The 15,787-nt window shown below is 40.4% G+C and overlaps 1 protein-coding gene across 1 annotated transcript in view; it reads left to right on the top strand.

The window, feature by feature from the left end:
- SASS6 (SAS-6 centriolar assembly protein) overlaps positions 1–15,313 on the top strand; it is a 131,586-nt gene extending 116,273 nt beyond the window's left edge. Inside the window, exon 15 of the mRNA XM_053693745.1 lies at positions 15,215–15,313. Coding sequence (XP_053549720.1) covers positions 15,215–15,313 — 99 coding nt within the window. The remainder of the gene's footprint in view (positions 1–15,214) is intronic.
- The last annotated feature ends 474 nt before the right edge of the window (positions 15,314–15,787 follow it).

Below are 15,787 nucleotides of genomic sequence, written 5' to 3'. Positions count from 1 at the left end.
GGAGGTTTTAGCTGCTCTGAATGACTGTGATACCATTGCAGTGCCAGAGAAATTGTGTAGACTGGATAAATACTTTGCAGTGCCGGTGTGTACTGATGTTTTTCCAAATACCTAAAAGGTTTACAGAAATTATTAATAAGGAATGGGATAGACCAGGTGTGCCGTTCTCTTCCCCTCCTATTTTTAGAAAAATGTTTCCAATAGACGCCACCACACGGGACTTATGGCAGTCAGTCCCTAAGGTGGAGGGAGCAGTTTCTACTCTAGTAAAGCGTACTACTATCCCTATCGAGGACAGTTGTGCTTTTTTTTTTTTTAGATCCAATGGATAAAAAATTAGAGGTTACCTTAAGAAAATATTTATTCAACAAGGTTTTATCCTACAGCCCCTTGCATGCATTGCCCCTGTCACTGCTGCTGCGGCGTACTGGTTTGAGTCTCTGGAAGAGGCTTTACAGGTAGCGACTCCATTGGATGACATACTTGGCAAACTTAGAGCACTTAAGCTAGCCAATTATTTTATTCTGATGCCATTGTTCATTTGACTAAACTAACGGCTAAGAATTCTGGTTTTGCTATACAGGCGCGCAGAGCGCTATGGCTTAGATCATGGTCAGCTGACGTGACTTCAAAATCTAAGCTACTTAACATTCCCTTCAAGGGGCAGACCCTATTCGGGCCTGGTTGAAGGAGATTATTGCTGATATCACTGGAGGAAAAGGTCATGCCCTTCCTCAGGACAGGTCCAAATCTAGGGCCAAACAGTCTAATTTTCGTGCCTTTCAAAACTTCAAGGCAGGTGCGGCATCAACTTCCTCTAATGCTAAACAAGAGGGAACTTTTGCTCAATCCAAGACGGTCTGGAGACCAAACCTGACCTGGAAAAAAGGTAAGCAGGTAAAAAAGCCTGCTGCTGCCTCTAAGACAGCATGAAGGAACGGCCCCCTATCCGGGAACTGATCTAGTAGGGGGCAGACTTTCACTTTTTGCCCAGGCGTGGGCAAGAGATGTTCAGGATCCCTGGGCGTTGGAAATTATATCCCAGGGATATCTTCTGGACTTCAAAGCTTCCCCCCAAAAGGGAGATTTCACCTTTCACAATTATCTGCACACCAGATGAAGAGAGAGGCATTCTTACACTGTGTACGAGACCTCCTAGTTATGGGAGTGATCCATCCAGTTCCAAAGGAGGAACAGGGACAGGGTTTTTACTCAAATCTGTTTGTGGTTCCCAAAAAAGAGGGAACCTTCAGACCAATTTTGGATCTAAAGATCTTAAACAAATTCCTCAAAGTTCCGTCGTTCAAGATGGAAACTATTCGTACCATCCTACCACTGATCCAGGAGGGTCAATATATGACTACAGTGGATCTAAAGGATGCTTATCTTCACATTCCGATACACAAAGATCATCATCGGTTTCTCAGGTTTGCCTTTCTAGACAGGCATTACCAGTTGTAGCTCTTCCCTTGGGATTAGCTACAGCCCCAAGAATCTTTACAAAGGTTCTAGGGTCGCTTATGGCGGTCCTAAGGCCGCGGGGCATAGCAGTAGCCCCTTATTTAGACGACATCCTGATACAGGCGTCAAACTTCCAAATTGCCAAGTCTCATACGGACGTAGTACTGGCATTTCTGTGGTCGCATGGGTGGAAAGTGAACGAGGAAAAGTGTTCTCTATCCCCACTCACAAGAGTTTCCTTTCTAGGGACTCTGATAGATTCTGTAGAAATGAAAATTCACCTGACGGAGTCCAGGTTATCAAAGCTTCTAAATTCCTGCCGGGTTCTTCATTCCATTCCGCGCCCTTCGGTGGTTCAGTGTATGGAAGTAATCGGCTTAATGGTAGCGGCAATGAACATAGTGCCGTTTGCACGCTTACATCTCAGACCGCTGCAACTATGCATGCTCAGTCAGTGTAACGGGGATTACACAGATTTGTCCCCTCAACTGAATCTGGACCAAGAGACCAGGGATTCTCTTCTCTGGTAGCTATCTCGGGTCCATCTGTCCAAAGGTATGACCTTTCGCAGGCCAGATTGGACAATTGTTACGACAGATGCCAGCCTTCTAGGTTGGGGTGCAGTCTGGAATTCCCTGAAGGCTCAGGGATCGTGGACTCAGGAGGAGTCTCTCCTTCCATTAAATATTCTGGAACTAAGAGCGATATTCAAGGCTCTTCAGGCTTGGCCTCAGTTAGCAACTCTGAGGTACATCAGATTTCAGTCGGACAACATCACGACTGTAGCTTACATCAACCATCAAGGGGGAACGAGAAGTTCCCTAGAGATGTTAGAAGTTTCAAAAATAATTCGCTGGGCAGAGATTCACTCTTGCCACCTATCAGCTATCCATATCCCAGGTGTAGAGCACTGGGAGGCGGATTTTCTAAGTCGTCAGACTTTTCATCCGGGAGAGTGGGAACTCCATCCGGAGGTATTTGCACAACTGATTCATCGTTGGGGCAAACCAGAACTGGATCTCATGGCGTCTCGCCAGAAGGCCAAGCTTCCGTGTTACGGATCCAGGTCCAGGTATCCCAAGGCGACTTATAGATGCTCTAGCAGCGCCCTGGTCTTTCAACCTGGCTTATGTGTTTCCACCGTTTCCTCTGCTCCCTCGACTGATTGCCAAGATCAAGCAGGAGAGAGCATTGGTGATTCTGATAGCACCTGCGTGGCCACGCAGGACCTGGTATGCAGATCTAGTGGACATGTCATCCTTTCCACCATGGTCTCTGCCTCTGAAACAGGACCTTCTACTTCAGGGTCCTTTCAACCATCCAAATCTAATTTCTCTGAGGCTGACTGCCTGGAGATTGAACGCTTGATTTTATCAAAGCGTGGCTTCTCCGAGTCAGTTATTGATACCTTAAGACAGGCACGAAAGCCTGTCACCAGGAAAATTTACCATAAGTTATGGCGTAGATATCTTTATTGGTGTGAATCCAAGGGTTACTCTTGGAGTAAGGTCAGGATTTCTAGGATATTATCTTTTCTCCAAGAAGGTTTGGAAAAAGGATTGTCGGCTAATTAAGCGTCTGGCAGATGTTCCAGACGTTCAGGCATTTTGTCAGGCTTTAGTTAGAATCAAGCCTGTGTTTAAACCTGTTGCTCCACCATGGAGCTTAAACTTGGTTCTTAAGGTTCTTCAAGGAGTTCCGTTTGAACCTCTTCATTCCATAGATCAAGCTTTTATCTTGGAAAGTTCTTTTTTTGGTAGCTATTTCCTCGGCTCGTAGAGTCTGAGCTATCTGCCTTACAATGTGATTCTCCTTATCTGATTTTTCATACGGATAAGGTAGTCCTGCGAACCAAACCTGGGTTCTTACATAAGGTGGTATCTAACAAGAATATCAATCAAGAGATTGTTGTTCCATCCTTGTGTTACACAATCTGGACGTGGTCTGTGCTTTAAGGTTTTACTTACAAGCTACTAAAGATTTTCGTCAAACATCTGCTTTGTTTGTTGTCTACTCTGGACAGAGGAGAGGTCAAAAGGCTTCGGCAACCTCTTTTTCTTTTTGACTAAGAAGCTTAATCCTCTTAGCCTATGAGACTGCTGGACAGCAGCCTCCTGAAAGGATTACAGCTCATTCCACTAGAGCTGTGGCTTCCACTTGGGCCTTTAAAAATGAGGCTTCTTTTGATCAGATTTGCAAGGCGAAGACTTGGTCTTCGCTTCATATTTTTTCAAAATTTTACAAATTTGATACTTATGCTTCTTCAGAGGCTATATTTGGGAGAGAGGTTTTACGGGCAGTGTTTCCTTCCATTTAAGTTCATGCCTTGTCCCTCCCTTCATCCGTGTACTTTAGCTTTGGTATTGGTATCCCACAAGTAATGGATGATCCGTGGACTGGATACACCTTACAAGAGAAAACACAATTTATGCTTACCTGCTAAATTTATTTCTCTTGTGGTGTATCCAGTCCACGGCCCGCCCTGTCATTTTAAGGCAGGTAATTTTTAAATTTAAACTACAGTAACCACTGCACCCTATGGTTCCTCCTTTCTCTGCTTGTTTTCGGTCGAATGACTGGCTGACAGTTAGGGGAGGAGCTATATTACAGCTCTGCTGTGGGTGTCCTCTTGCAACTTTCTGTTGGGAATGAGAATATCCCACAAGTAATGGATGATCCGTGGACTGGATACACCACAAGAGAAATAAATTTATCAGGTAAGCATAAATTGTGTTATTTGATAAACTATAAAAGTCACGGTATACAGGATAGCGCACACAAGGGTAGGCTGTGGCTGTGAGATCAGCTGACGCATTTCGGCAGTTATGCCTTAGTCATAGCTAATTATCTCAGTCACACCCTATTTACATAGCCCTATCAGGGCTGTGATTGGGTAAAACAAATGTTAAAACTATTAGCCATGCCTACTAGATTTAATCTTTATTTTAGTGACAACCCCTATATGGGGATTCTAGAACATGTAACCCTTCTCATATGTCTTGCAAAAATGTATACATATAGTTATAGTGAGACCCATTCAACAACTACATGTTTTTAGAGTTTTAAAAACCCTTTCTTACATATATGATTATGATAGACTCCTTATGGGGTCATAACCTGTAAATTTTCTTTCTATTGTAATTGTCTTAACCCATTGTTTCAGTCTTATCTTATTTCCTGTTAGACACTACAATAGCAATAGTAACAATATCAATAATAGCTCCTCCTTGTAGTTGCAAAACTATTTCTAATTAGTCCTAGTTAGGCTGAACCACCATACATGGATAATACTTCTAATTATATAGCCGAAACGATCGTCTGGGGTTGCTTTGTTCCTTGTTCAGAGTGGAATTGCCTGGTATTTCGGCGCTGGACTGACCGTAATAGGCGGGATCAGACTGATATTCTACAGGAAAGTTCTACTCTGTGAAATGCATTGCTGGGCTAAAAGAAGTTGCACCCAGGTGGTAAATCGCCATAGAACAGGCTAACAATGGTATTGAGCTGGTTGTTCGTTCCTGTGAGTGCATTTCTCTGTGTGTGTGTGTGTATATATATATATATATATATATATATATATATATATATATATATATATATATATATATATATATATATATATATATATATATATATATATATATATATATATATATATATATATATATATATATATATATATATATATTGTATGTGGAGGGGGGTTGTAGATATATATGCACTCCCTCTAGAAGAAGATTATATCTAGCTCTAAGCTCCAGAGCAGTTATTCCAAGAAGTTGATCAGATAAAATTCTGAGTTTAGACCATTTGGTGTTCTAGTTTTCAGCTTGAAGATCCAAAATATCTCCTGCCTTGCTAGTATCTGATCCCTATCTCCTCCTGCTACCAAATTTTTCCTGTTCCACTATTGTCCACCTAAGTGTATCTGGTCTTTTTTATGGAAATCCCTAAAATGTCTCACTAAAGATGTAGACAGGGTGCCTGTTTTGATGTTGCCAACATGCTCCCTTATCCTGGTTTTGGTGTCCCTTGTAGTCATGCCCACATATTGAATTTTGCATTCAACACGTTAACAGGTATACTACATATGACATTCTGCAATTCTAGCACTTGTTCTGGGAGAACCTCTCTCCTGTCATTTCGCTCTTTAATCTGTCCCCTAATGACACATATTTGCAAGCTTTACACGTGTGATTGTGGCATTTATACACGCCTTTCATAGTTAACCATGAACTGGTTGCAGGCGTAGTTGTTTTTAGGGCAGTTGGTGAGACCATGTTCCCTATTGTTGCACCTCTTCTATACGAAAATTTGCACCCTTTTTCCACGAGGTCTGCCAGATATTCGTTGGCAGTTAACATGTTAAAATGTGTATTGACTATCCTGCAGACTTCATCAAACTGGTTACTATATGTAGTCAGAAAGGCTTGTTTAGTCGCTCAGGACTGGCTTTTTCTCCTTTGTCTATTTCTCCTTTTCAGTACGTCCTTTCTATCTAAGGTTGCCACAGAGTTCCTAACACCCTGTACCATGGGTGTTGGATATTCTCTGCCCCTTAGAATTGTTATCCAACAGACTGATTGTTCCATGAACTGTGATTGTGTAGTACAATTCCTCCTAACTCTAAGCATCTGGCCCTTCGTAATTGCCTTGAACACTCTATCTGGTTGGTTACTATTGGCATGCAGAATTGTGTTTCCTGTGATGGGTTTCCTATAAATGTCTGAATTGACCATTCCTCTTTTCCCATCACTCTCTCCTGCCAAGGTGACATCCAGGTAGTTCACCCTATGTTTTTGAAACTCATAGGTGAAACTGATGCCCACATAGTTGGTATTTAGCCAATCCATGAAGAGGACAGCTGTGCTCTCATCTCCCCTCCAGACAAGAATCAAATCATCTATATACCTTTTTGTAAAAGATGTTCCCCCCTGAAGGGGTTTCCCTCTCCGAAGATGTGGGACAGCTCCCACCAGCCCATAAATAGGTTGGCATAGGAGGGGGCAAACTTTGCCCACATCGCTGTCCCACATCTTTGGAGATAGAAACAATCCTCAAACTTAAAGTTATGAGTCAGGAGAAATTCTGTCACTCTGAGTATGTATGCACAGCTGCCCTCGTCATACAACATTGACCCCCGTAGAAAAAAACATAATTTATGTAAGAACTTACCTGATAAATTCATTTCTTTCATATTAGCAAGAGTCCATGAGCTAGTGACGTATGGGATATACATTCCTACCAGGAGGGGCAAAGTTTCCCAAACCTTAAAATGCCTATAAATACACCCCTCACCACACCCACAATTCAGTTTAACGAATAGCCAAGAAGTGGGGTGATAAGAAAAAAGTGCGAAAGCATATAAAATAAGGAATTGGAATAATTGTGCTTTATACAAAAAAAATCAAAACCACCACAAAAAAAGGGCGGGCCTCATGGACTTTTGCTAATATGAAAGAAATGAATTTATCAGGTAAGTTCTTACATAAATTATGTTTTCTTTCATGTAATTAGCAAGAGTCCATGAGCTAGTGACGTATGGGATAATGATTACCCAAGATGTGGATCTTTCCACACAAGAGTCACTAGAGAGGGAGGGATAAAATAAAGACAGCCAATTCCTGCTGAAAATAATCCACACCCAGAATAAAATTTTAATGAAAAAACATAAGCAGTAGATTCAAACTGAAACCACTGCCAGAAGTACGTTTCTACCAAAAACTGCTTCAGAAGAAGAAAACACATCAAAATGGTAGAATTTAGTAAAAGTATGCAAAGAGGACCAAGTTGCTGCTTTGCAAATCTGATCAACCGAAGCTTCATTCCTAAACGCCCAGGAAGTAGAAACTGCCCTAGTAGAATGAGCTGTAATCCTTTGAGGCGGAGTGTTACCCGACTCAACATAGGCATGATGAAATAAAGATTTCAACCAAGATGCCAAAGAAATGGCAGAAGCTTTCTGGTCTTTCTAGAACCGGAAAAGATGACAAATAGACTAGAAGTCTTTCGGAAAGACTTAGAGCTTTGTAATATTATGTTGAAGCTACTAACAGCATCCAAAGAATGCAATGATTTCTCCTTAGAATTCATAGGATTAGGACATAATGAAGGAACCACAATTTCTCTACTAATGTTGTTAGAATTCACAACCTTAGGTAAAAAATTCAAAAGAAGTTCGCAGCACCGCCTTATCCTGATGCAAAATCAGAAAAGGAGACTCACAAAAAAGAGTAGATAATTCAGAGACTCTTCTGGCAGAAGAGATGGCCAAAAGAAACAAAACTTTCCAAGAAAGTAATATAACGACCAAAGAATGCATGGGCTCAAAAGGAGGAGCTTGAAGAGCCCCCAGAACCAAATTCAAACTCCAAGGAGGAGAAATTGACTTAATGACAGGTTTTATACGAACCAAAGGTTGTACAAAACAATGAATATCAGGAAGATTAGCAATCATTCTGTGAAAAAGAACAGAAAGAGCAGAGATTTGTCTTTCAAGGAACTTGCGGACAAACCTTTATCTAAACCATCCTGAAGAAATATAAGTCTACCAGACTCTATAATATATCTCTCTAGATACAGATTTACGAGCCTGTCACATAGTATCAATCACAGAGTCCGAGAAACCTCTTTGACCAAGAATCAAGCGTTCAAACTCCATACCTTAAAATTTAAGGATTTGAGATCCTGATGGAAGAAAGGACCTTGCGACAGAAGGTCTGGTCTTAACGGAAGAGTCCACAGCTGGCAAGAGGCCATCCGGACAAGATCCGCATACCAAAACCTGTGAGGCCATGCTGGAACTACCAGCAGGACAAACTAGCATTCCTGTAGAATATTGGAGAATACCCTTAAACAACACAAGTCGATTCGTATGAGATTCCTCGAAAATGAGAAGACTGAGCAAGTACCAAGATATCGTCCAAATAAGGAAATACCAAAACCCTGTTCTCTGATTACAGAAAGAAGGGCACCGAGAACCTTTGAAAAAAATTCTTGGAACTGAGGCTAGGCCAAATGGTAGAGCCACAAAACTGGTAATGCTTGTCTAAAAAGAGAATCTCAGACACTAAAAGTGATCTGGAAGAATCGGAATATGCAGATACACATCCTGTAAATCTATTGTAAATGCCCTTGCTAAACAAAAGGCAGGATAGTCCTACAGTAACCATCTTGAATGTTGGTATCCTTACATAACGATTCAATATTGATAGATCCGGAACTGGTCTGAAGGAATTGACCTTCTTTGGTACAATGAAGAGATAAAATAAAACCCCAGCCCCTGTTCCAGAACTGGAACTGGCATAATTACTCCAGCCAACTCTAGATCTGAAACACATTTCAGAAATGCTGAGCCTTTGCTGTGTTAACTGGGACACGGGAAAGAAAAAAATCTCTTAGCAGGAGGCCTTAACTTGAAGCCAATTCTGTACCTTTCTGAAACAATGTTCTGAAACCAGAGATTGAGAACGGAATTGATCCAAATTTCTTTGAAGAAAACGTAATCTGCCCTATACCAGCTGAGCTGGAATAAGGGCCGCACCTTCATGGGTACTTAGGAGCTGGCTATAGGTTTCTATAAGGCTTGGATATATTCCAAACTGGAAATAGTTTCCAAACTGATACCGCTCCTGAGGATGAAGGAACAGACTTTTGTTCCTTGTTGTGAGGAAAGGAACGAAAATGATTATTAGACCTAAATTTACCTTAGATTTTTTATCCTTTGGTAAAAAAAGTTCCCTTCCTTCCAGAAACAGTTGAGATAATAATTTATTACCCTGGAAAGAAAGGGAAAGCAAAGTTGACTTAGAAGACATATCAGCATTCCAAATTTAATCCATAAAGCTTTTCTAGCTAAAATAGCTAGACATATACCTGACATCAACTCAAATGATATCAAAAGATGGTATCACCAATAAAATTATTAGCATGTTAAGGAATAATAATAATGCTATAAAATTATGATCTGTTACTTGTTGCGCTAAAGCTTCTAACCAAAAAGTTGAAGCTGCAGCAACATCCGCTAAAAATATAGCAGGTCTAAGAAGATTACCTGAACATAAGTAAGCTTTCTTAGAAAGGATTCAATTTTCCTATCTAAAGGATCCTTAAATGAAGTACTATCTGCTGTAGAAATAGTAGTACATTTAGCAGGAGTAGAGACAGCCCCATAACCTTAGGGATTTTGTGCCAAAAAAACTCTAATCTGTCAGATGGCACAGGATATAATTGCTTAAACGTTTAGAAGGAGTAAAAGAATTACCCAAATTATTCCATTCCCTGGAAATTACTTCAGAAATAGCATCAGGGAGATTAAACACTTCTGGAATAACTACAGGAGATTTAAAAACCTTATTTAAACGTTTAGATTTAGTATCAAGAGGACCAGAATCCTCTATTTCTAATGCAATTAATACTTCTTTAAATAAAGAACGAATAAATTCCATCTTGAACAAATACAAAGATTTATCAGCATCAACCTCTGAGACAGAAACCTCGGAACCAGAAGAACCATTATCAGTATCAGGATGATGATGTTAATTTAAAAATTCATCTGAAAAAAGAGAAGTTTTAAAAGGCTTTTATATAAACTAGAAGGAGAAATAACAGACATAGCCTTCTTAATGGATTTAAAAAATAAAATCTCTTATGTTTATCAGGAACACTCGGAAAATTAGATGTTGACGGAACAGCAACAGGTAATGTAACAGTACTAAAGGAAATTTTATCTGCATTAATAAGTTTGTCATGACATGCAATACAAACAGCTGGAGAAACAGATACCAAAAATTATAGCAGATACACTTAGCTTGGTAGCTCCAGCACCGGGCAGTGATTTTCCTGAAGTATCTTCTGACTCAGTTGCAACGTGGAACATCTTGCAATATGTAATAGAAAAAAACAACATATAAAGCAAAATTGATCAAATTCCTTAAATGACAGTTTCAGGAATGGGAAAAAAATGCCAGTGAACAAGCTTCTAGCAACCAGAAGCAATGAAAAAAAGAGACTTAAATAATATGGAGACAAAAGCGACGCCCATATTTTTTTAGCGCCAAATAAGACGCCCACATTATTTGGCGCCTAAATGCTTTTGGCGCCAAAAATGACGCCACATCTGGAACGCGCAAAAGAACGTCAAAAAATGACGCAACTTCCGGCGACACGTATGACGCCGGAAACGGAAAAGATTTTTTTGCGCCAAAAAAGTCCGCGCCAAGAATAACGCAATAAAATGAAGCATTTTCAGCCCCCGCGAGCCTAACAGCCCACAGGGAAAAAAAAGAGTCAAATTTTTAAAGGTAAGAAAAAATGATTGATTCAAATGCATTATCCCAAATCTGAAACTGACTGTCTGAAAATAAGGAATGTTGAACATTCTGAGTCAAGGCAAATAAATGTTTGAATACATATATTTAGAACTTTATAAACAAAGTGCCCAACCATAGCTTAGAGTGTCACAGAAAATAAGATTTACTTACCCCAGGACACTCATCTACATGTTGGTAGAAAGCCAAACCAGTACTGAAACGATAATCCGCAGAGGTAATGGTATATATAAGAGTATATCGTCGATCTGAAAAGGGAGGTAAGAGATGAATCTCTACGACCGATAACAGAGAACCTATGAAATAGACCCCGTAGAAGGAGATCACTGCATTCAAATAGGCAATACTCTCCTCACATCCCTCTGACATTCACTGCACGCTGAGAGGAAAACCGGGCTCCAACTTGCTGCGGAGCGCATATCAACGTAGAATCTAGCACAAACTTACTTCACCACCTCCATAGGAGGCAAAGTTTGTAAAACTGAATTGTGGGTGTGGTGAGGGGTGTATTTATAGGCATTTTAAGGTTTGGGAAACTTTGCCCCTCCTGGTAGGAATGTATATCCCATACGTCACTAGCTCATGGACTCTTGCTAATTACATGAAAGAAAATGTAATTGCCTCTAGTCCTTTTTCATGTTGGATAGACGTATACAACGCCCTAACATCTATCTTAAGCCAAGAATAGGAGTCTAGCCATTCCATATTCTGGACCATACCTAAGAGGTGTGTGGTGTCCCTAAGGTAACTTGGAAGTGTAATCACTAATGGCTGCAATATCTCATCTAGCCATTGTGATAGTTTCTCCGACAGAGCCAATCCCACTCACAATCGGGCGTCCCTCTACCCTAGAGGTAGATTTGGGGATTTTGGGCTAGTGATTGAAGATGGGGATGACGGGTTTCTCCACAATCAGAAACCTTGCTGTTTCGTCATCCAAATATCCACCTTCCTTCCTTGCCATCATCCACAAGATGCTTCAACTCCCTTAAGAATCTTGAGGTGGGATTGGCACTCAGCTGAATATATTGGGACTGATCATTCAGTTGTCGAAGGGCCTCCTATACAAAAAACTCCCTATCATCACAACGTATCCTCCCTTATCGGCCGATCTAATTACAAGATTTCTGTTCTCTTTAAGGGTTAGTAATGCCTCTCTTTCCTTCCTCAAAAGATTTTGTTTGTTCGTGAAATCAGATTATTGATTTGATGCTTGAGTTCCGTGAGATCTTTCAACCCTCCTTTGGAAGGCTACTATGGTTTCACCTCGATTGTGAATCGGATAAAACTTAGACTTGATCTTAAATTGTGGGAATACATTTGCTCCTCCTGTTTCAGCAGTAGATCCTTCTTGATAAAGTGTTTCTAACGCTACTCTATCACAATCCTCCATAAAGTCCAGGTTGTGCTCATAGATGTGAGCATCCTGTACATCAGCTTGTGTGTAGCCCTCAGACTGACTGTGTTTATAGAACTTGTGTAATGTTATATTCCTTATCATTTTTGTTCACGTCCAATAATGTATTTAAAAATATTGGAATTATTGGATGGTACAAAGCCTAATCCCAAGCTCAAGACCTTCTCTTCTGTCTTTGACAGTACATAGTTTGAGAGGTTAACTACACTTTCTATTGATACCTTTTTGGTACTGCGACTGATGGCCTCTCCTCAAGGGGTATCTGTTCTGTTGGTACTCCCCCCGTGTGGGTGCCTGCAGTCGTGTATTTCCACGTGCTTTTGTATCCCCCCCCCCTTCTAGTATTCCTCTGCCTACATGAAAAACCTGCTCCATTTCACTCCTATTGGGACCACTTATTTGTAGATTTGTGGTGGTTTCCACTCCTTCTGAGCGTTGGTATTTGCTACGTATATTCCTCCTAAATTCTTGTCTTAGAATAGGCTGAGGAAACGGTTGGGGAAGAGGGACTGTACTCTGTTTAGGTCTAGTGGAATTCAACTGTGGATTGTTAACATTCAGATGGGCATAGTTTGTCCCCCTGATACACCTTGTGGAAAAGAATGGACCTCTCCAGCATTCCTCCTCCCCCCCCAAACCTGAATAATCATCATTGGACTCTGCTTCTGTATCAGAAAACTTGACTTGCCTTTTATTTCCAGATCTGTTCCTTCTATTTTGTCTACCTCTTCGGTTGTTTGTGGGTATACCTTGATCGTCCCCCCGCTTCTATATTGGAATCTTTTTTTTTTATTCCAGACATATACCTTATTGCAATCGTAGTCGGACTGATCACATAAGTACTTCTTATGTTTGATCTCCATTAAAAGCACTTTAGCTTCCGCTACCGATTTTCTGCAATATGGTATCAAACCTGGAATTAGTCTGGCACTAGGCTTCTTTTATTTAGTTCAGTTTGTATAGTGTTAATCTGTATTAATACATCACCCAATGCTTTTGTCTTGAACTCAATTATTCAGAGAATAAGTGCCAAGGAACAGTCTGATAGAGCATTGTTCCATCTCCCAATAAAGTCCACATCTTCAGTGACAAAGGTGGGGAATTTATTTATTCGGAGGCCCCTGGGTTTTATTACCATACTATGGTACAGTTTAAGGATCTCTATGTCCCATTTTATTTTGTTCTCCTTGATTAGGAGGGACTCCATATCGGCAAATAAACTGCTCAATGAGAACAGAGTTATCTGTTGAAAAAACTCAATCAAAATCTTGTGTATTCCCATCTCTCATCAGCAGAGATCAGGTTATAAAACGTTTGAGTTTCCCCTTCCATATATCCTTTTTAGGGGTTGACTATTAGTTGGTCAAAAGTTTTATTTATCAATGTTTAGCTATTAGTGTCGATGAAATACTGTACTTAGTATAAAAAGTAGTATTTGGGTCTCACTGTGGCTAAAATATAAAAATACATACAATATCATCATCAAATACGGTCCAATTTGCACAATATTACTATTATGTCCCAATAATTCACCTTCAGAAGAAAAGGCTCTCTCCTCTCTCCCCTCTAGCACCACTGGAAATAGGGACCGCTGCTGTCCCAAATCTCACTGTTAGTGAGTAGAAAATCACAAACCAATTCTGTGTGCTTAGAGCTAGTGGGGAGTTAAAAGTATATTAAGGTGAATGGTTGATTCTTTAGTCTATACTCATATATATCAACCTATAGGTAGGATTGGTGCTTCATCTCTATAAAATGTTACATACAGTATTGCTTGTTTTTTCTTCCTTTCTACTAGTGATTAATGCATTCACTATAGCATACAAGGTATCGAATTGTTAACTACCCTTAGTTGAATTATGCCTGGACCTGGATACTCATGCAAACATCTTTTTGAAAAAACATATACACATACTGGCCCACTCTCATTTACACTGTGGTTATAATAAAAATATGTGCAGTATCCAATTTTTGCTTTGTATAATATTGAGTCCAGACACACTGTGAGATTGGTGTTTTCCGCTGTTAATACTGCTGACTGAATACAGGGCCTTATAGTCTCCCCTTATGTTCAGCTCTCAAAGCAGAAGAGAAAAATCCTCTCTGGACGTAACACAATTTGGGTGTTTGTGCAGATCCTTGGTTTACAGTCCTAAGGCTATTCAGGATTTGCCTTCAGGCTTTCAAGTGGCTTAGAATATGAGGAGTCTCTAGGTAGAAAAATACTTAGGCCGCACCATTCATGTACTTAAGCGCAGTTTATAACTGAATATGGTAACTGAACAACGGAGACTCGGTCAGTGGAGGGGCATGAACCATGTGCTTTAAGATGTTTAGGCAATGTGCCATAGCATTTAGATAGCATTCACAAAATCATACTATGTTACACACCTTGGTTCCAATGTCCAGAATGCCTTATACTACCTCCGTACTTTGCTTCATTCCGTGTTCAGATCCAGATTTCTTTTACCGCACTGGTCTGGCGTCATTCTTCTGCGTCTTTCAATCCTCCTCTGTGGCACAGACTTGCTTGCATCACCTTGCTGCGCCAAGTCATGTGATGTTCCAGGCCCTCTGTTCACGTGATGTTCCAGGCCCTAAATGCACATACACACCAGATCCCGGGGTGTACAATGATAATGTACAGCGAGAAAGTCACTCCCAAAGGACCAAAGCCAGCTTTGGTCAGCAAAGAAAAACAAACCGGGTCCAGGAGTGTCATTTAAAATTGTAATCCTTTATTTGATAAACGATAAAAGTCACGGTATACAGGATAGCGCACACATGGGCAGGCTGTGAAATCAGCTGATGCGTTTCGGCAGTTATGCCGTAGTCGTAGATAATTATCTGTGTCACAGCATAAATTTAGTTTGTGTGTTTTTTTTTTGTTGTTGGTTTTTTTTAAATAAGATTTATCATTTTATATTAACATCTCAAAGTGTTTATTGTCCCTTTTTAAACTGTGTGTGTGCTTGATTTACTGATATAACCCGGTCTCTTTCTCCAGGTCCAATACAACAATATGCTCTTGCAAACCAATTGTCAGAGCTCAGCAGCACCACAAGGTAACGCAAGCTCCAAGGTCGGCGCAAATAAAGAGAAGTAAGTGTCTATACACACTGTATATTGCACCATCTGGAGATGTACAGTTCCTGTAATCTTCACCCAGAATTGGCTATAACAAAGCTTATTGCTCACTTGTATCTGTTGTATGAGTGCCGCTGGGAAGTCAATAGCTTAGGGCAGAAAGATCCGGTTGTAGCACATCCTGTAAATACTTGCACACAAGTCTGAGACTTCTGTTGTTACTACCAGCTATTTGCAACAGTGAGTTGTGGGATCTAACCCAGTGTGTCCTCAGGAGGCTCCTGACTTGTCTAGTTAGGCTTCACAACTATATACGAGTAACTATGTATGTACAAGTGACTATGTTTCTATAAATATGTAGGTACGAGTGACTGTATGTTTCTATAAACATGTAGGTATGAGTGACTGTATGTTTCTATAAACATGTAGGTATGAGTGACTGTATGTTTCTATAAACATGTAGGTACGAGTGACTGTTTCTATAAACATGTAG

This window comes from Bombina bombina, chromosome 10, assembly GCF_027579735.1.
Source record: "Bombina bombina isolate aBomBom1 chromosome 10, aBomBom1.pri, whole genome shotgun sequence".
Taxonomy (NCBI): Eukaryota; Metazoa; Chordata; class Amphibia; order Anura; family Bombinatoridae; genus Bombina; species Bombina bombina.
This window is presented reverse-complemented; position numbering and strand designations above follow the sequence as displayed.